We start from the raw sequence: 22,888 nt of genomic DNA on the forward strand, positions 1-22,888 counted from the left end.
TAAAGGCAGTCAATGTTGTTCTCCTCCTCAAACGAGGAGGAGCATGGATAGGACCAAGATGCGGATTGAGGGAAATAAGCCATCTTTTAATGAAAACAGCAAACAAGACACTACAAAACTACAAAACAACAAACGTGACTAACCTTCAACTGTCCATGTGTGGACACAGGAACAAACACCCACAAAACCCCAGTGAAACCCTGGCTGCCTTAGTATGACTCTCAATTAGAGACAAACGATACACACCTGTCTCTAATTGAGAATCATACCAGGCCGAACACAAAACCCAACCTAGAAATACAAAACATAGACTGCCCACCCAAAACACACGCCCTGACCAAAAACACATACAAAAACAACATAAAACAGGTCAGGACCGTTACAGTGAATTACAAACACAGATTCAACCACAAAGACCACGAAGGTTTTAAAATGTCTCGCAAAGAAGGGCACCTATTGGTAGATGTGTAGAAATTTCAAATACACATTTTTTCTAAGAGTATATCAATACACCCAGTGACTACAAATACACAGGCGGCCTTCCTAACTCAGTTGCCGTAGAGGAAGAAAACTGCTCAGGGATTTTACCATGAAGCCAATGGTGACTTTCAAAACAGTTACAGAGTTTAATGGCTGTAATAGGAGAAAAACTGAGGATGTATCAACAACATTGTAAACTCAGCAAAAAAAAGAAACGTCTTCTCACTGTCAGCTGCGGTATTTTCAGTAAACGTAACGTGTAAATATTTGTATGAACATAACAAGATTCAACAACTCAGACATAAACTGAACAAGTTCCACAGACATGTCACTAACATAAATGGAAGAATGTGTCCCTGAACAAAGGGGGGATCAAAATCAAAAGTAACAGTCAGTATCTGGTGTGGCCACCAGCTGCATTAAGTACTGCAGTGCATCTCCTCCTCATGGACTGCACCAGATTTGCCAGTTCTTGCTGTGAGATGTTACCCCACTCTTCCACTAAGGCACCTGCAAGTTCCTGGACATTTCTGGGGGAATGGCCCTAGCCCTCACCCTCCGATCCAAAAGGTCCCAGACGTGCTCAATGGGATTGAGATTCAAGATGCCCAGGGTCCCACTCCCAGGAATCCCAGTTACACAATAAATGTTTGTTTTGTTCGATAAAGTCCACCATTTATGTCCAAATACCTCCTTTTTGTTTGCGCGTTTAGTTCACAAATCCAAATTCAAGAGGCGCAGGCACTTAGTCCAGACAAAGTCAAAAAAGCTATATTACAGTTCGTAGAAACATGTCAAACGATGTATAGAATCAATCTTTTGGATGTTTTTAACATAAATCTTCAATAATATTCCAACCGGACAATTCCATTGTCTTTAGAAAGGAAAAGGAACGCAGCTAACTCTCACGGCGCGCGTCTGACTGAGATCATGGCATTCTGCCAGACACCTGACTCAAACAGCTCTTATTCTGTCCCACCTCACAGTAGAAGCCTGAAACAATGTTCTAAAGACTTGACATCTAGTGGAAGCCTTAGGAAGTGCAATTGGACCAAATTTTACACTGTATATTGGATAGGCAAAGACTTGAAAACCTACAACCTCAGATTTCCCACTTCCTGGTTGGATTTTTTCTCAGGTTTTTGCCTGCCATATGAGTTCTGTTATACTCACAGACACCATTCAAACATTTTTAGAAACCTCAGAGTGTTTTCTATCAAAATCTAATAATATGCATATCTTAGCTTCTGGGCCTGAATAGCAGGTAGTTGACTCTGGGCACCTTATTCATCCAAGCTACTCAATACTGCCCCCCAGCCATAAGAAGTTAAACAGGTCAACATTCAGACCGATTACCAGCACGTGTACTCAAAGCACAAGCGGACCAACTGGCAAGTGACTTCACTGACATTTTCAACCTCTCCCTGACCGAGTCTGTAACACTTACATGTTTCAAGCAGACCACCATAGTCCCTGTGCCCAAGAAAGCGAAGGCAACCTGCCTAAATGACTACTGCACTCACGTCAGTAGCAATGAAGTGCTTTGAAAGGCTGGTCATGGCTCACATCAACACCACCATCCTGGAAACTCTAGACCCACTTAAATTTGCATACCGCCCCAACAGATCCACAGATGACTCAATCTCCTTCGCACTCCACATTGCCCTTTCCCACCTATACAAAAGGAACACCTGTGTGAGAATGCTGTTCACCGACTACAGCTCAGCGTTCAACACCATAGTGCCCACAAAGCTCCTCACTAAGCTAAGGACACTGGAACTAAACACCTCCCTCTGCAACTGGATCCTGAACTTCCTGACGGGCCACCCCCAGGTGGTACGGGTAGGCAATAGAGGTCGACCGATTAATCTGCATGGCCGATTAATTATGGCCGATTTCAAGTTTTCATACCAATCGGTAATCGGCCTTTTTTGACGCCGATTATGGCCGATTACATTGCAATCCACGAGGAGACTGCGTGGCAGACTGACCACCTGTTACGCGAGTGCAGCATCAAAATGACCTGTGGCTGCAAGGAGCCAAAGTAAGTTGCTCGCTAGCATTAAACTTATCTTATAAAAAACAATCAATCTTCACATAATCACTAGTTAACTACACATGGTTGATGACATTACTAGGTTAACTAGCTTGTCCTAGGTTGCATATAATCAATGTGGTGCATGTTAATTTATCATCGAATCACAGCCTATTTCAACTTCACCAAACGGGTGATGATTTAACAAAAGCACATTTGCGAAAAAAGCACAATCGTTGCACAAATGTACCTAACCATAAATATCCATGCCTTTCATAAAATGAATACACAGAAAGTATTATTTTTTTTAAACCTGCATATTTAGTTAAAAGAAATGTATGTTAGCAGGCAATTTAACTATAGAAATTGTCACTTTTCTTGCGTTCAGTGCAAGCAGAGTCAGGGTATATGCAGCAGTTTGGGCCGCCTGGCTCGTTGCGAACTGTGTGAAGACCATTTCTTCCTAACAAAGACCGTAATTAATTTGCAAGAATTTTACATAATTATGACATAACATTGAAGGTTGTGCAATGTAACAGCAATATTTAGACCTAGGGTTGCCACCCGTTCGATAAAATACTTAACGGTTCCGTATTTCACTGGAAGAACAAATGTTTTGTTTTCGAAATGATAGTTTCCGAATTTTACCGTATTAATGACCAAAGGCTTGTATTTCTGTGTGTTTATTATATTATAATTAAGTCAACTATTTGATATTTGATAGAGCAGTCTGACTGAGCGGTCGGTGGTAGGCAGCAGCAGGCCCGTAAGCATTCATTCAAAGAGCAGTTTACTGCGTTTGCCAGCACTTGATGCACACCACTGTTTATAAGTCTATCAACTCCCGAGATTAAGCTGGCAATACTAAAGTGCCTATAAGAACATCCAATAGTCAAAGGTATATGAAATACAAATGGTATAGAGAGAAATAGTCCTATAATAACTACAACCTAAAACTTCTTACCTGGGAATATTGAAGACTCGTGTTAAAAGGAACCACCAGCTTTCATATGTTCTCATGTTCTGAGCAAGGAACATAAACATTAGCTTTCTTATATGGCACATAGTGCACTTCTACAACACTGTTTTTGCATTATTTAAACCAAATTGAACATGTTTCATTATTTATTTGAGACTAAATTGATTTTATTTATGTATTATATTAAGTTAAAATACAAGTGTTCATTGTTCATTCAGTGTTGTTGTAATTGTCATTATTACATATATATACACATATATATATATATATATATATATATATATATATATATATATATATATAAATCGGCCGATTTAACCGGTATCGGCTTTTTTGGGGTCCTCCAATAATCGGTATCGGTGTTCAAAAATCATAATCGGTCGACCTCTAGTAGGCAACAACACATCTGCCACACTGATCCTCAACATGGGGGCCCCTAAGGGGTGTGTGCTTAGTCCCCTCCTGTACTCCCTGTTCACCCACGACTGCGTGGCCAAGCACGACTCCAACACCATCATTAAGTTTGCTGACGACACAACAGTGGTAGGCTGACCACCGACGACGATGAGACCTATAGGGAGGAGGTCAGAGACCTGACAGTGGGGTGCAAGGACTAGAACCTCTCCCTCAATGTGAGAAAGACAAAGGAGATGATCGTAGACTACAGGAAAAGAAGGGCCGAACAGGCCCCCATTAACATCGACAGGGCTGTAGTGGAGCGGGTCGAGTTTTTTAACAAACTATCATGGTCCAAACACACCAAGACAGTCGTGAAGAGGGCACGACAACACCTTTACCCCCCCAGGAGACTGAAAAGATTTGGCATGGGTCCCCAGATCCTCAAAAAGTTCTAATAGCTGCATCATCGAGAGCATCTTGACCGGTTGCATCACCACCTGGTATGGTAACTGCTCGGCATCCGACCGTAAAGACCTACAGAGGGTAGTGCGTAAGGCACAGTACATAACTGAGGCCAAGCTTCCTGCCATCCAGGACCAATATATTAGGCGGTTTCCGAGGAAGGCCCAAAAAATGGTAAAAAACTCCAGTCACCCAAGGCATAGACTGTTCTCTCTGCTACCGCATTGCGAGCAGTACCGGAGCGCCAAGTCTAGGTCCAAAAAGCTCCTTAACAATGTGAGAGCAAGATTGTAAGATGATGTAATAATACTGTAATTGCATCAAATGGTAGTTTTATGCAACAGAATGGAGGGTTCTTATAACTCTATCGTGTCTGTGTGAACTGAAAGTGGGCCTCTGGGAGATTTAACACTGACAGGAGATTTACGACGTCTTTGGGTGATACCGCATTCCAGAGTAGGAGTTAATGTTTCTCTTCTATAAGGTACCATGGAGAGACGGCTCGGGGCCAGACCCTGGTTTCTACACAACGAGAAGAGTTTTTACCGTTTTTTTGTCTGCCTTACACACCCTCCGGTCTGAGAAATACACCCTCACTCGCAACATATCCTCACATCTGAAACACACACACACATCTGTAAACACACAACACACACCTGTAAACACACAACAAACACTCCTTCAGATCTTATATATACACCTCATAAGTATTTTTCATACAAATCTTATCTTATTATTTATTGTTATTTTATTGTGTACTTAACTTCAGTTTATTTAGTAAATCTTTTTTTAACTCTATTTCTTGAACTGCATTGTTGGTTAAGGGCTTGTAAGTAAGCATTTCACAGTAAGGTCTACCTACACCTGTTGTATTCAGCATTTCACAGTAAGGTCTACCTACACCTGTTGTATTCGGCGCATGTGACAAATAACATTTGATTTTGAAATCTACACTGGAGTTGCTTACCAAGGAGACAGTGAATGTTCCTGAGTGGAGGAGTTGCAGTTTGACATACTTTAATCTGCTAAATCTATTGCAAGACCTGAAAATAGCTGTCTATCTATGATCAACAACCAATTTGACAGCGTTTTCAAAATAATAAAATAATAATTGTACAATTTGACACAACAGTATTGTCTCTATAGAACCTCTAAAGAAGTTCTATAAAATGTTCCTTTGCTATCGTCAATGTTAAAACTGTCAAAGAAAGAGAGAGACAGACAGAGAAAATCCCACTATTTTACCATGCCTGCTTCTGTTGGTATAGCTGAAAGGGGTAAGGGGTAAAAAACATGGTCAATTAAATCCTAAAGACCTAGTCATGATTCCTGCTTTTTTATAGACCCTGTAACCAAAATACAGGTGTGTCTAGCCTTCCTCCCCTCCCCTCTTTATCTCTGCTCCCCTCTTCTCCCCCTCTTTTTCATGATCTCTTTCTCTCCCTCTCCCCATTTAACAATCATGTATGTTATAGTAAAAGTTGTTACCTTTGAGGCTCATTCCAGACTGGAAGCATCTGCTGAGACGACAGGAAGGACAGTTCTTCCTCCTCAGCTTATCGATGGTGCAGTCATTACGGCTGGCGCACAGGTGATTCTGCTTACCTGGGAACACAATAACAAACAAGGCTGCTTCAGGGGAATTGGGTATCCCATTTTCTGTATGTGTGCACGTACAAGGGTGTTTTTGGTTTTAATTTCGTTGTGGGGACCAGAAGTGCTCACAAGGATAGTAAAACAAGGACAAGTGGGGACATTTCTCCAGTCCACACAGGGGAAAAGGCTATTTTAGGCTTAGGGGTTAGGTTTATGAGTTAGGGTTAGGGGTTAGGGAAAATAGGATTTTGAATGGGAATCAATTGTTTGGTCCCCACGAGGATAGTAAGACTAACGTATGTGTGCGAGTGTATGTCTATAGCATGTGTGCGTGCCGCGTTTGGTGTGCGTGTGTGTCGTGTTTGATATGTGTGTGTGTATGTGCGTGCATGAGTGTGTGTGTGGCTCACTCTCTGCGGCCCTCTTGAAGAACACCTTGCAGCTCCCACAGGTAACAGCTCCATAGTGACAGCCTGACGCCTCGTCTCCACATACCTTACACACCCTCCGGTCTGAGAAATACACCCTCACTGGCAACATATCCTCACATCTGAAACACACACACACACACACATCTGTAAACACACAACACACACCTAACACTCCTTCAGATCTTATACATACACCTCATAACCACACACACACATGCACACACACACACGCCTGAAGACACACAACACACACCTAACACTCCTTCAGATCTTATATATACACCCTCATTTCTGAAAAGCACCTACCTGACTAGCTGCCTATACCTGCCTATCTGCACATACCTGCCTATTGATGATTGGGATTGAGTCATTAGGATTCTTTTTTCATTCATTTGGCAGCAGAATATGTTTACCAGATATGGTGTGGAATACGGGCTCAGGTCGACTTTACACTACATTTGAGGTATGACAAGTCTGACAAATGTTACATTTTAAGTTAGCCAGCTATCCTTTTAAAGGGCGACTGGACTTTCAGGTTTGGCCGTGTTTTAGATTTGGTTCATAAAAAAATGCTAGTGGCCTGACTGAATTCAAACAAGTTGGTTTCGGGGTGTGGTTTGATGTGGGTGTCTTGTGTGTTCACAGGTGTAAAAGTTAACCAAATATTTTTGCAAATTTGCTTCAGCCAGCTGGTGTACGACCGTGGCAAAGTTAGTTTGACATTAGATAGCATATCTACAGTGCATTTTGAAAGTTTTCAGACCCCTTCACCTTTTCCACATTTTATTACGTTACAGCCTTATTCTAAAATGTATTGATTTGTTTTTTCTCTCATCAACCTACACACAATACCCCATAATAACAAAGTCAAAACAGGTTTTTATTTGTTTTTGCAAATGTATAAAAAATAGAAAAACTGAAATATCACATTTACATTAGTATTCAGACCCTTTACGCAGTACTTTGTTGAAGCACCTTTGGCAGCGATTACAGCCTTGAGTCTTCTTGGGAATGACGCTACAAGCTTGGCACACTTGTATTTGGGACATTCAAAGACTTGTCCCGAAGCAACTCCTGCGTTGTCTTGGCTTTGTGCTTAGGGTCGTTGTGCTGTTGGAAGGTGAACCTTCGCCCCAGTCTGAGGTCCTGAGCGCTCTGGAGCAGGTTTTCATCAAAGATCTCTCTGTACTTTGCTACGTCCATCTTTCCCTCAATCCTGACTAGTCTCCCAGTCCCTGCCGCTTAAAAACATCCCCATAGAAAGATGCTGCCACAACCTTGCTTCACCGTTGGGATGGTATTGGCCAGGTGATGAGTGGTGCCTGGTTTCCTCCAGACGTGACGCTTGCCATTCAGACCAAAAAGTTCAATCTTGGCTTTCATCAGATCAGAGAACCAGCGGGCTGTCATGTGCCTTTTACTGAGGAGTGGCTTCCGTCGGCCACTCTACCATAAACGCCTGATTGGTGGAGTGCTGCAGAGATGGTTGTCCTTCTGGAAGGAATCTCCACAGAAGAAATCTGGAGCTCTGTCAGAGTGACCATCGGGTTCTGGGTCACCTAACTGACCAAGTCCCTTCCTCCCTAATTGCTCAGTTTGGCCGGGTGGCCAGCTCTAGGAAGAGTCTTGGTGGTTCCAAATTTCTTCCATTTAAGAATGATGGAGGCCACTATGTTCTTGCGGACCTTTAATGCTGCAGACATTTTTGATACCCTTCCCCAGATCTGTGCCTGGACAAAATCATGTCTCGGACCTCTACAAACAATTCCTTCGGCCTCATGGCTTGGTTTTTGCTCTGACATGCTATGCCAACTGTGGGAGCTTATTTAGACAGGTATGTGCCTATCCAAATCATGTCCAATCAATTGAACCTGAGCTCAATTTCAAGTCTAATAGGTCTGAATACTTATGTAATAAGGTATTATTATTTTTATTTTTTATTTGCTAAAATTGATTTAAAAAAATGTTATTGCTTTTTCATTATGGGGTATGGTGTGTACATTGATGAGGAAAGAATGTTGTTCAATCAATTTTAGAATAAGGCTGTAACGTAACAAAATGTGGAAAAAGTGATGTGGTCTGACTAATTTCCAAATGCATTGTATACATTAAATGGTCCTTGAATGTGAACTAATTCAACTTGATTAATATCCACTACTAGACATTTGACTGACCCATTACAGCCTTGGCATTAAGTGTGATATCATTATTAACAGGGGCGCAACTTTCACTGGGGACAGGTGAATGTCCCCCCCACCCCCACGTTCAGAAATTGCATTTTCGTGTTTTATAATGGGAATGTGATACTAAACGGGGCAACAGTCTGCTTTAGGACCAGTCGGACGCCACCGAGCGGTCGGGCAGGCTGTTCGGAGAGTTTATCTGACTGAAGAAAATACAAATACACGACCGTTCAAAAGTTTGGGGTCACTTAGAAATTTTGTTTTTTTTAAAGCACATTTTTGTCCATTAAAATAACATAGCATTTATCAGAAATACAGTGTAGACATTGGTAATGTTGTAAATTACTATTGTAGCTGGAAATGGCTGATTTTTTATGGAATATCTACATAGGCGTACAGAGACTCATTATCAGCAACCATCACTCTTGTGTTCCAATAGCATGTTGTGTTAGCTAATCCAAGTTTAGCATTTTAAAATGCTAATTGATCATTAGAAAACCCTTTTGCAATTATGTTAGCACAGCTGAAAACTGTTGTCCTGATTAAAGAAGCAATAAAACTGTCCATCTTTAAAACTAGTTCTGGAGCATCAGCATTTGTTGGTTCGATTACAGGCTCAAAATTGCCAGAAACAAAACCTTCCTTCTGAAACTCGTCAGTCTATTCTTGTTCTGAGAAATTAAGGCTATTCCATGCAAGAAATTGCCAAGAAACTGAAGATCTCATACAACACTGTGTACTACTCCCTTCACAGAACAGCGCAAACTGGCACTAACCAGAAAAGAAAGAGGAGTGGGAGGCCCCGGTGCACAACTGAGCAAGAGGACAAGTACCTTAGAGTTGCTGGTCTTCTAGGCAGAGTTGCAAAGAAAAAGCCATATCTCAGACTGGACAATAAAAATGAAATATTAAGATGGTCAAAAGAACAGACAATGGACAGAGGAACTCTGCCTAGAAGGCCAACATCTCGGAGTCGCCTCTTCACTGTTGACGTTCAGACTGGTGTTTTGCAGGTACTATTTAATGAAGCTACCAGTTGAGGACTTGTGAGGCGTCTGTTTCTCAAACTAGACACTCTAATGTAATAAACTTATCCTCTGCAGCAGAGGTAACTCTGGGTAATCCTTTTCTGTGGCGGTCCTCATGAGATCCAGTTACATCATAGCGCTTGATGGTTTTCGCGACTGCACTTGAAGAAACTTTCAAAGTTCTTGAAATGTTCCGTATTGACTGACCTTTATGTCTTAAAGCAATGATGGATTGTCGTTTCTCTTTGCTTATGGCAGCTGTTCTTGCCACAATATGGACTTGGTCTTTTACCAAATAGGGCTATCTTCTGTATACCACCTAGGGTTGCAAAGGGTCGGAAACTTTCCGGTAAATTTCTGGACATTTTCCATGGGAAGTTAAGCCCTGGAATTTGAGGGATTTTGCTTAATTTCATCAAAAAAGGTTAGCTTATAACAGTGAACCTTTTTTTTGTGGGATACACATAAGCCAATTCTAGGTCTTGTGGCATATTTTGGTTAACTATCCCCAATTCTCCCAATTCAATGGAATTGCAACCCTCTGCATGCACAGTGCATTCTTCCACCACATGTGCAGTGCACTCTTCCATCACATGTAAAGCTGATTCTCAGGATCTTGCACACTAATGTGATGCTTTTCGAGCCCACAGTGCTACACTGTCTGAGCCAACGACTAAATGCTTTCTGGTAAGTTTTCATTACAATACTGGGTGGGGTGAAAATATTTTATACGACATACATGATTTTTTGTTAACTAGTAAATACAGCAAAGTGTGTTGAAATAATTTCTAACTTGTTAACAATTTATAATCTTTACAAGAAACTGCCACGGGCACTATCTAATGTGAGGAGACATTTCACTGCAGCTAAAGTAGAAGGAAAAGCATTGTACATTTGCAAATACTGTGCCAAATCATATGTGAAGAACGCAACAAAGATCCAGAATCATCTGGCCAAGTGCATAAAGTTCCCTCAGCGCTCACAGCAAGCAATCTCTGACAAAAGTCCCTCTACTTCTATTCTAGGTGAAAATTATGACATCTTATCGATAGCAACAGCTCTTGGTCCTCCTGGAATCAGAAGTTTTTTTGACTCAATGGAGGAACGTAGTCAGATCAATGAATGTCTTGCTCGAGCTGTGTATGCAACTGGTTCACCTCTGATGCTCACAGGCAATGTGTGTTGGAAGAGATTTCTGAATGTTTTTGCCCAGCATACACCCCTCCAACCAGACATGCTTTATCTACTAATTTGCTGGATGCAGAGTTCAAACAGAGTTCAAGTGAAGGTCAAGAAAATCATAGAGAAAGCAGACTGTATTGCAATCATCTCTGATAGGTGGTCGAATGTTTGTGGGCAAGGAATAATTAACTACATAATCTCCACCCCTCAACCAGTATTCTACAAGAGCACAGACACAAGCGACAACAGACACACCAGTCTCTACATTGCAGATGAGTTGAAGGCAGTTATCATGACCTTGGACCACAGATGGTATTTGCACTGGTGACAGACAATGCTGCGAACATGAAGGCTGCTTGGTCTAAAGTGGAGGAGTCCTACCCTCACATCACACCTATGCTGGCTATGCTGGCTGTGCTGCTCATGCATTGAATCTGCTCCTCAAGGACATCATGGCACTGAAAACAATGGATACACTCTGCAAGAGAGCCATGGAAATGGTTAGGTATGTAAAGGGTCATCAAGTTATAGCAGCAATCTACCTCACCAAGTAAAGGTAGAAGAATAAGAGCACCACATTGAAGCTGCCAAGCAACACCCATTGTGAGTCTCCTGGAGGGGAAGGAGTCTCTCCAAGAAATGGCCATGTCACAGTCTGCCGATATGGACAGCCCCATCAAGAGGATCCTCCTGGATGATGTATTTTGGGAGAGAGTGGTAAGCAGCCTGAAACTCCTGAAACCTATAGCAGTAACCATTGCACGGATTGAGGGAGACAATGCCATCCTGTCTGATGTTCAGACCCTGCTTGCAGATGTAAGAGAAGAAATCCGTACTGCCCTGCCCACTTCACTGTTGCTCCAAGCAGAGGAAACTGCAGTTCCGAAATACATCAAAAAGCGTGAAGACTTCTGCCTGAAGCCCATACACGCCGCAGCGTACATGTTGGACCCCAAGTATGCTGGCAAGACCATCCTGTCTGGTGCAGAGATCAACAAGGCCTACGGTGTCATCACTATCATGTCTCACCATCTTGGCCTGGATGAGGCCACGGTTCTTGGCAGTCTGGCGAAGTACACTTCCAAGCAGGGGCTTTGGGATGGAGATGCAATATGGCAGTCGTGCCAACATATCTCATCAGCCACCTGGTGGAAGGGACTTTGTGGATTTGAGGCTCTTTCCCCTGTTGCCTCCAACATCCTCCAAATCCCACCAACATCAGCTGCCTCAGAGCGCAACTGGTCCTTGTTTGGGAACACACACAACAAAGCATGCAACAGGCTGACCAATACAAGGGTTGAAAAATTGGTGGCCATCCGGGCAAATTTGAGGCTTTTTGAGCCTGACCACGAGCCATCCTCAACAAAGTTGGAAAGTGACAGTGAAGATGAGACCTCAAAGTCTTATGTTCAAGAGGTGGACATTGAGGAGGTCCAGAGCGAAGACATGGAAGCCCGAGAGGAAGACAACCAAAGCTTTAGTTTCTAGACTATAATTTTACAGATGCATGTTGAAAACGTTTTTGGAAGATGCGATGGATCATTGGGGATCATTGAATATTCCCATTCTTTTGTTGAAAATCATCCCATGTGAAGAGTAAACTCATTTAATTAAAGTTAATTTCGTAACTAAATTGTTGTTTTTTCTTTCTATTGGAAGGATTTAATCATTTCCAATTATGTCTACTTATGATAAGGTAAAAGGTTTATGTTTCTTTCACCATATGATATGGTAAATATATCCAATGCAAAAAACATCTACATTTAAATGGTATTAATATTAATTTGCATTTCCGTTAATTCCCCTATATTCCAGTTAATTCCCACGGAAAGTTTCCACCTCTGAATATTCCCCAAAATGTGCAACCCTAATACCACTCCTACCTTGTCACAACACAACTGATTGCCTAAAACGCATTTAGGAGGAAATAAATTCCACAAATTAACTTTATCAAGGCATTTCAGGTGACTACCTCATGAAGCTGGTTGAGAGAATGCCAAGAGTGTGCAAAGCTGTCATCAAGGCAAAGGGTGGCTACTTTGAAGAATCTCAAATATATTTTGTTTTGTTTTACACTTTTTTGGTTACTACATGATTCCATTTGTGTTATTTCATAGTTTTGATTTGTTGTGTGAAATTGTTATATTACTTGTTAGATATTGCTGCACAGTCAGAACTAGAAGCACAAGCATTTCGCTACACTCACAATAACATCTGCTAAAAATGTGTGTGTGACCAATACAATTTGATTCCAACCTTTAACTGGTACTGTATATTATGTCCCAAAGCTGTGCCCCTGATTATTAAAGCTGCAATATGTCACTTTTTGGGCAGCCTGACCAAATTCACATAGAAATGTGAGTTATAGATCTGTCATTCTGAAAGCATGAAAGCATGTCTAAGAAGTGGTATATCTGTTCTATGTGTGCTGTTTCTATACTTCCCATGCTTAAGTTTGTTTTTTGCGTCTTTCGGCTTTTTACACCAGCTTCAAATAGCTTGTTTTGGTCACATTAACTGAAATTAGGCAAACTATTAGAATTTCAGCAACCAGGAAATGGCTTAGCGATTTCTGCATAGTGCGTCTTTAAGTGCATTCGTCTAGTGCATCTTTAAGTGGTGAGTGTTGCCCAATGTCCTACTGGGCCGGCGGATTGAGACTAAATACATTACACCTGGTTAGTTGAAGGCCAGCGGATAGTTGACTGGAAGCCTATTACTCTAATACCCCTTAAATAAACACTGGTTAGGGAAGTAAACAGTTGTGTCAGGGGCAGACCCACTGGTGGGTAGTAGTCACTAGACGGCCATGCTGGAAAAGACAGCTGCAGTCTGTCCTCTCCAGCAAGGGGATATTGTAGTGAGTCTCTGTGGCAGCTGCTGCAGGGAATTAGGTCACCTGTTAAAATGGATATTCACTAACATGCTTACCACACCAATCCCGTCGCGTGCATGAGCGTTGCAAAATATATTTACACACACGTTATTCAATCATTGCACCCACACTGCTCGTGTAACAGTTTAACTTTAGTCCGTCCCCTCGCCCCGGGCGCGAACTAGGGACCCTCTGCACACATCAACAACTGACACCCACGAAGCATCGTTACCCATCGCTCCACAAAGGCTGCGGCCCTTGCAGAGCAAGGGGAACCACTACTTCAAGGTCTCAAAGCGAGTGACGTAACCGATTGAAACGCTATTAGCGCGCACCACCGCTAACTAGCTAGCCATTTCACATCCGTTTCACTCGCGCTCATCAACGAGCGTCTGCATAGCCAGGCGCTAAAATAGAACTTGGTTCTATTTGTGACGCTTTAAGTCCCGCCTCTCCCATCTCCTCATTGGTTTATAAGAGCACATACCCACGTGGGTGATTGAAAGATGAACTGAGGTCCACACTCCAGCCCAGTTGGTGGTGGTAATGCACCTTAAAGTTGGTTGCCAACCTCCATATAAAGTCCAAAGAAGAAGACCGAAGGAGGAGAGATTACTAGAAACTCTCGGTTTACCCTTTTATCATTGGATTAATTGTCGGAGTAGAGGACCTTGTGCATTTTAGATAAAATAACAACCCAATGTTTATATCCCAGGACAGATTAGCTAGCAACAGCAAGCTAGCTAGCTATTGCCATAAATGTTTAACTATTTTTGACCTGTCCCCAAATTAATATAGTTGGTTCAGAGTTAGTTTTGATATTTCAACTTGTGTGTCCAGATCATGTCTGGTGTGGTGGACAAAATCAACATGCGCGCGATAGGGCATGCGGACGCACGTGTGCTTTTGGTCTGGTCAGAATGTTTTTTGTTTTTTAGCCTTATTTTACCAGGTAAACTGTAAGGCTGCAACTCAAATGGCAGGACGAATAGTGAATATGGTGCCATCCGGAGGCATCATAACACTTAACTCTACAGTCATAACAATATAACAGATGGCATTACAACTATTATTGAATTTGACAGATTATAACAACTGATGTTACTGTTGTTTTGTTATGATGACACAAACATAGTTAGAGAAGCTACATTGATGTTCCTCTGGCCCGCTTGGCATTATGGGAAACAAACAAACAAAGAAACAATTTAAATAAAATGTCTTATAAAGAGTATATGTACCTCAAGCTGGGGTCAGCACCCATCCATCCAGAACTATCCTTCTTGATAGCGGAGTGATACACTTGGAGACCCCTTTCACCCATCGTCACACTTTGGTAACTTTGCGCCTGGACATGAAACTCCTGTGGCATCCCAGAGTCATAGTCCGTATCGTTAACCCCAGGGAACGAAGTACAGGGAAAGGGTTTACGTGCTCCACGAGACATGCAATTTCCGTTGTCACAATATTTACAGAACCAATATCCATCCGCCACGGGACAGGGTCCCTCGTGCCCTGGTTCGATTTTGATGTTACGGTTGCTTTGGATTTGATCATTAACTGTCGATGTGTCCGGAAAGTCCCTACCAAACACCAGGGCTGGGGGGTCTTTGCGTAATGGAGAACTTAAAGGTAACAGTTCGTCAAACTGAGAGGGCACTGCGTTACCGTTATCCAGATTCACGAACATGTCCGAGTTTTTACGGGGATCTCGGGCCATCTCCAAATCGTGCGTAGGCCTTGTCACGTTCCATTCGCTGTCCCTTTCTCGCTCCGAGGTCTGTAAAAATCCCAAGTAATTTGGTCCACAAATGTCTTGATTTACTTCGAATGATGGCCCATTTGATATAATTATCGTTTTCCTCGGCATCTGGGTGGTTAACTCTGAGGTCAAACTGGCGCCATCTCCAAAATCCTCCAAGACGGAGAAACGGTTTCCGTGATTTGGGCCGCTGTCTGCAGAGAACGGAGTGTCGCCCCGTCCATTATCCACTATCTCGTTAAACTGCGAACTCAAACCTAAAGACACAGACACCGCGTCACTTAATTCATTGGCTGTATGTGATGTATTTGTGCCACTCTGCATTGTTGTTTTGATTCCGTCACAGACGCGCATGGTTCCAAACAAATACGTGATCTCTAGGTCTCAGTTTTGCACAGTAGAACCTAAAACTCGAGGAGCTACAAAAAATGTCCCGTAATGTGAGAGTAGAAGCAACCACGTCAAATCCAAACGCAACCGTGTCACCGGAGACTCCTGCTATGTCGTTATGTCTGGCCACCACCCATAGCCACATCGAACTACGGGATCCTACATTAACAACAAGTCACTTCGACGCCTCCACGCTTTGCTCATTCGGGTGTGACCTCCGCAGCTCAGTGAAGGAAATGGCTGGCGCGTGTCCAAATTGAGACTTGTGTGGGGTAAAGTGCATTCTCTACCGTATTATTATTGTCTGTTTATAACACATTGTTCTAAATGTATATGGTTCTAAATCTATGTTGATCTAAATATGTCTGTTACTTATTTGACTGTTGCTATTCTCACTGTAAAGTATATTTGAAATATATTTTTAATAAAGTTAATAAAGACAAGAGTGCCTCTGTTGCTGGTTGGTCTTATCTCCCAGTCAAAACACAGTGTGTGCTCTCCTCCTCCTTCAGTATAGCAACACAACAACAGTGAGTTGTTACAGTGTTTTTCTGACCCACAGACTCTCCGGTAATGTGTTTTAAAAAAGTGATTGAAAGCTATGTCGCAACAGTTGTTCCGTTTGTGTAATGGCAGCATAATGTCAGTTGTCATATTTTATTTTTTATATATATTTTTAAACATTTTAGTCATTTAACAGAGGATCTTATCCAGAGTGAATTACAGTGCTGAGTGCATACATTTTTATCCTTTTTTCGTATAACTGGTCCTCCATGTTCTTCCAACTGAGTTATACGGAACCATAAATCATAAGATTACTTCAAAGATTATATGTCACATGTTATGACAGGATTATTAATTTATGTAGCCTATACCCATGCCTTATGATAGAGGTTTGTAGGAAAGTGTTATCAAACATTGAGTGTAAATGTGTCAAGTATTTTATAAACATTTAAACATTAAAATGAAATAGGCAATTGGCACTTTGCAGCTCTAGAGTACATACATACTTCATGGCACCTGCAGGGTTAGTTCCTGTTGCAACATAGATTGTTGTCTTTCAACATAACATATTTTCCTTATTGAGGAAAAATGTACTTACTACGACCACCATGTTACAGTATCTTAAGATGACTGCACTAACTGTAAATCTATCTGGATAAGAGCTTTTGCTAACTGACTCAATGTAATGTAACTGAGCTGCTCAATGGCCTAATTCTTAAAGAAGATAACTGTGTTTTCCCTAGGGAGGGATTTTGTCTTCCAGAATAGTAGACCTCAGATTTCATAACACTGTAAAAAAATAAAAATAAAGATGTTGATTCAACTTAAAGCGACCAGCTGCAATATGATTGTGAGTTGGCTCAACAACATTTTTGTTTCAGCTGGTTATCGTATGTGGAATCAACATATTTTTTTTAAACGGTCCTTACTGTATGTTTTCAGTCATAACAAGCCTACTGAAAAACACACACACTCCGTACAAACAAATGTCAGACCTGCGCACACAGACACACACACACACACATAAAACAACAAACACATCAAGTACAATAATATATGCCTAGAGTGATACAGTAGCTATATACACAGCACTCAACACATATTCAGTGTTGGTTAATGGTATTTATTGGAGTCATAGCAAAGCACTTTGCAAAGGATGTTGTACTCATTGATACAGTTGAAGTCAGAAGTTTACATACACCTTAGCCAAATACATTTAAACTCAGTTTTTCACAAGTCCTGACATTTAATCCTAGTAAAAATGCCCTGTCTTAGGTCAGTTAGGATCACCACTTTATTTTAAGAATGTGAAATGTCAGAATAATAGTAGAGATAATGATTTATTTCAGCTTTTATTTCTTTCATCACATTCCCAGTGGGTCAGAAGTTTACATACACTCAATTATTATTTGGTAGCATTGCCTTTAAATTGTTTAACTTGTGTCAAATGTTTCGGAGAGCCTTCCACAAGCTTCCCACAATAAGTTGGGTGAATTTTGGCCCATTCCTCCTGACAGAGCCGGTGTAACTGAGTCAGGTTTGTAGAACTCCTTGCTCGCACACGCTTTTTCAGTTCTGCCCACAAATTTTCTATTGGATTGAGGTCAAGGTTTTGTGATGGCCACTCCAATACCTTGACTTTGTTGTCCTTCAGCCATTTCGCCACAACTTTGGAAGTATGCTTGGGGTCATTGTCCATTTGGAAGACCCATTTGCAACCAAGCTTTAACTTCCTGATTGATGTCTTGAGATGTTGCTTCAATATATCCACATAATTTTCCTTCCTCGTGACACCATCTATTTTGTGAAGTGCACCAGTCCCTCCTGCAGCAAAGCACCCTCACCATATGATGCTGCCACCCCCGTGCTTCACAGTTGGGATGGTGTTCTTCAGCTTGCAAGCCTCACCATTTTTCCTCCAAACACAACGATAGGCATTATGGCCAAACAGTTCTATTTTTTTTTCATCAGACCAGAGGACATTTCTCCAAAAAGTTCTCCATATGCAGTTGCAAACTGTAGTCTGGCTTTTTTTATGGCGGTTTTGGAGCATTGGTTTTTTCCTTGCTGAGCGGCCTTTCAGGTTATGTCGATATAGGAATCGTTTTACTGTGGAAATAGATACTTTTGTACCTGTTTCCTCCAGCATCTTCACAAGGTCCTTTGTTGTTGTTCTGGGATTGATTTGCACTTTTCGCACCAAAGTATGTTCATCTCTAGAAGACAGAACGAGTCTCCTTCCTGAGCGGTATGACGGCTGCGTGGTCCCATGGTGTTTATACTTTCGTACTATTGTTTGTGCAGGTGAATGTGAACCGTCACGCGTTTGGAAATTGAGGTCATGGCTGATTTCTTTTGATTTTCCCATGATATCAAGAGGCACTGAGGGTAGGCCTTGAAAAACATCCACAGGTACACCTCTAGTTGACTCAAATGATGTTAATTAGCCTATCAGAAGCTTCTAAAGCCATGACATCCTTTTCTGGAATTTTCCAAGCTGTTTAAAGGCACAGTCAACTTAGTGTATGTAAACTTCCGACTTCAACTGTACCTGTGAAATATATATCCATCCTAAGAAAATATTGCAATTAAGCTCAAACCCTTCCTCTCACTAATCTATCCATACCCTTCCTCACTAATCTATCCATATCCTTCCCGTCACTAATCTATCCATACCCTTCCCGTCACTAATCTATCCATACCCTTCCCGTCACTAATCTATCCATACCCTTCCTGTCACTAATCTATCCATATCCTTCCTGTCACTAATCTATCCATACCCTTCCTGTCACTAATCTATCCATACCCTTCCTGTCACTAATCTATTCATATCCTTCCTGTCACTAATCTATCCATACCCTTCCTGTCACTAATCTATCCATACCCTTCCTGTCACTAATCTATCCATACCCTTCCTGTCACTAATCTATCAATATCCTTCCTGTCACTAATCTACCCATATCCTTCCTGTCACTAATCTATCCATACCCTTCCCGTCACTAATCTATCCATACCCTTCCCGTCACTAATCTATCCATACCCTTCCTGTCACTAATCTATTCATATCCTTCCTGTCACTAATCTATCCATATCCTTCCTGTCACTAATCTATCCATACCCTTCCTGTCACTAATCTATCCATATCCTTCCTGTCACTAATCTATCCATACCCTTCCTGTCACCAATCTATCCATATCCTTCCTGTCACTAATCTATCCATACCCTTCCTGTCACTAATCTATCCATACCCTTCCTGTCACTAATCTATCCATATCCTTCCTGTCACTAATCTATCCATACCCTTCCTGTCACCAATCTATCCATATCCTTCCTGTCACTAATCTATCCATACCCTTCCTCACTAATCTATCCATATCCTTCCTGTCACTAATCTATCCATATCCTTCCTGTCACTAATCTATCCATATCCTTCCTGTCACTAATCTACCCTTCCTGTCACTAATCTATCCATACCCTTCCTGTCACTAATCTATCAATATCCTTCCTGTCACTAATCTATCAATATCCTTCCTGTCACTAATCTATCAATATCCTTCCTGTCACTAATCTATCAATATCCTTCCTGTCACTAATCTATCCATATCCTTCCTGTCACTAATCTATCAATATCCTTCCTGTCACTAATCTATCCATACATGAAAATATGGTTTTCATGCTATATCAGCTAATAATTATTTTGCATAGATTCATTTCAAGATTGCAAAAACCATGAGCAAAAGCAGCATAAATTATGATATATTATGATTAATAATATCATCACTCACTTTGATTCTGGTACTAGTAGCCTACAGTCTGTAGTCCACAGAATTTTACTTGACCAAACTACAAATCCCATGAAGTTGTCACTCTTTAGTCACGGGAGCTAACACACTACTGGGGAGAGGTATTAAAGACTTAGTCATTACACTGTACCTGCCTATATGACTCCCATTTAAATACATAGATTCAGTACAGACTCTTGTTCTCTCTCTCTCTCTCTCTCTCTCTCTCTCTCTCTCACACACACACACAGACACACACACACACACACACACACACACCTCTCTCATTCGTATTCTTTCTATCCTTCACATGGACTCAAACTCGTCGATGCGTTGCTTGGTGTTGCCCTGTCGTATCTGACGGAGGGTCCTGTACTTGTCCCGGCCGGCCTTAACGTTCTCCGCGTGGATCAGGTCGTTGAGAGTATTCTTACTGTCGTCTCGAGCGCTGGCCAACTCACTACTCAGGGCCTGAGGGACAAACAGACAACAAGGACACAAATAAACTTGTGGAGCGTCAACATAATGTATTATACATGGAATGAATGTGTGGTACATGTGTAGGACATGTGTGGTACATGTGGTCTAAGAACCATAGCTCTCATTTCAGAGCTCAGGGCTGGAGGACATTTTTATATTTAGTCAGGACTGAACCCAACCATGCAGAATTATGGTTAGGTTAGGGCCATAGGGTATATGCTAAATAAGGTAGAGTCTGGCTTTTGTATAGTCAGCGTTCATTCTTCTGGGCCTCTGTCATGGTCATGAATTAGGGTCATGGGTTAAGGTTAAAGGTCATGGAGTGTGGAAGAAGTGAAAAAATTATGGTTGTCTATCAACAATGACAAGCCACCGGGGTCTGACAACCTGCCCAGCGTCGTCCAGGTTAGGGGAGGGTTTGGCCGGCATGGATGTTCTTGTATCATCACACACTAGCGACTCCTGGTGGCGGGCCGGGCGCAATGCACGCTGACACGGTCGCCAGGTGTACAGTGTTTCCTCGGTTGGCTTCCAGGTTAAGCAAGCAGTGTGTCAAGACCCAGTGCGGCTTAGCTGGGTTGTGTTTTGGAGGACGCAAGGCTCTTGACCTTTGCCTCTCCCGAGTCCGTACGGGAGTTGCAGCGATGGGACAAGACTGTAACTACGCATTGGATACCACGAAATTGGGGAGAAAATGGGATAAAAAAAATAAGAAAATAAAAAAATATTAAATAAAGCCCCATTTACCTACTCAAATAGCCGACCAATCAGCCTGTTACCAACCCTTATTAAACTTCTGGAAAAAATTGGTGTTTGACCAGATACAATGTTATTTTACTCTAAACAAATTGACAACAGACTTTCAGCACGCTTATAGGGAAGGACATTCAACAAGCACGGCACTTACACAAATGACTGATGATTGGCTGAGAGAAATGTAAAAATATTGTAGGAGCTGTTTTGTTAGACTTCAGTGCCGCTTTTGACATTATTGATCATAGTCTGCTGATGGAAAAACGTATGTGTTATGGCTTTACACCCCCTGCTATCTTGTGGATAAAGAGTTACCCGTCTAACAGAACACAGAGGGTGTTCTTTAATGGAAGTCTATCCAACATAATCCAGGTAGAATCAGGAATTCCCCAGGGCAGCTGACTAGGCCCCTTACTTTTTTCAGTCTTTACTGCCACTGGCTTTGAGTGACGTGTAGTGACTCAACACTATACACATCAGCTACCACAGTGACTGAAATGACTGCAACACTTAACAAAGAGCTGCATCTAGTTTCAGAATGGGTGGCAAGGAATAAGTTAGTCCTAAATATTTCAAAAACTTAAAGCATTATATTTGTGACAAATCATTTACTAAAACCTAAACCTCAACTAAATCTTGTAATAAATAACGTGGAAATTGAACAAGTTGAGGTGACTAAACTACTACTGTCATGGTCAAAACATATTGATACAACAGTAGCTAAGATGGGGAGAAGTCTGTCCATAATAAAGCGATGCTCTACCTTCTTAACAACTATCAACAAGGCAGGTCCTACAGGCCCTAGTTTTGTCGCACCTGGACTACTGTTCAGTCGTGTGGTCAGGTGCCACAAAGAGGGACCTCGGAAAATTAGAATTGGCTCAGAACAGGGCAGTACGGCTGGCCCTTAAATGTACACGGAGAGCTAATCTCTCATGGCTCAAAGTTGAAGAGAGATTGACTTCATAACTACTTGTTTTTGTAAGAAGTGTTGACATGTTGAATGTACTGAGGTGTCTGTTTAAACTACTAACACACAGCTCAGACACCCATCCATACCCCAAAAGACATGCCACCAGAGGTCTCTTCACAGTCCAGAACACACTACGGGAGGTGCACAGTACTACATAGAGCCATGACTACCATGGAACTCTATTCCACATCAGGTTACTGATGCAAGCAGTAAAATTAGATTTAAAAAACATAAAAATACACCTTATGGAACAGCTTGGACTGTGAAGAGACACACACAGGCATAAAACATGATAAGACACACACATCTACACACACGTACACATGGATTTTGTATTGTAGATATGTGATAATAGAATAGAGGCCTGAGGGAACACAATGTGTTGTGAATAGTGTTATGAAATGTAATGTCATGTAATATTTTTTATTGTATATAACTGCCTTAATGTTGCTGGACCCCAAGAAGAGAAGGGTACCTTTAATCAATACAAATGCGTTATGGGTTAAGTTAGGGTCTGACTGTGTCTGACCTTGAGATGGTGAGGTGTTTCTTCAGCCGTTTGTTCTTCTGGGCCTCCGTCATGGTCATGAGTCAGGG

The 22,888-nt window shown here is 41.7% G+C and overlaps 2 protein-coding genes across 5 annotated transcripts in view; both read right to left on the reverse strand.

The window, feature by feature from the left end:
• The window catches only part of LOC129858686 (androgen receptor-like), a 44,227-nt gene extending 28,150 nt beyond the window's left edge, over positions 1–16,077 (reverse strand). The window contains exons 1-3 of one of the 2 annotated variants that reach the window (XM_055928008.1): positions 14,889–16,077; positions 6,362–6,501; positions 5,844–5,960 (exon numbers count right to left, since the gene is read on the reverse strand). In XM_055928008.1, coding sequence (XP_055783983.1) covers positions 5,844–5,960; positions 6,362–6,501; positions 14,889–15,763 — 1,132 coding nt within the window. In that variant the 5' untranslated portion in view covers positions 15,764–16,077. The remainder of the gene's footprint in view (positions 1–5,843; positions 5,961–6,361; positions 6,502–14,888) is intronic. The other variant, XM_055928006.1, reaches the window with a different exon arrangement.
• Positions 16,078–17,405: 1,328 nt separating this feature from the next.
• The window catches only part of LOC129858688 (moesin-like), a 19,613-nt gene continuing 14,130 nt past the window's right edge, over positions 17,406–22,888 (reverse strand). For all 3 annotated transcript variants that reach the window (XM_055928014.1, XM_055928013.1, XM_055928012.1), the window contains one exon: positions 17,406–20,556. In XM_055928014.1, the coding sequence (XP_055783989.1) occupies positions 20,392–20,556 (165 nt within the window). In that variant the 3' untranslated portion in view covers positions 17,406–20,391. The remainder of the gene's footprint in view (positions 20,557–22,888) is intronic.

This window comes from Salvelinus fontinalis, chromosome 6 (genome assembly GCF_029448725.1).
Source record: "Salvelinus fontinalis isolate EN_2023a chromosome 6, ASM2944872v1, whole genome shotgun sequence".
Taxonomy (NCBI): Eukaryota; Metazoa; Chordata; class Actinopteri; order Salmoniformes; family Salmonidae; genus Salvelinus; species Salvelinus fontinalis.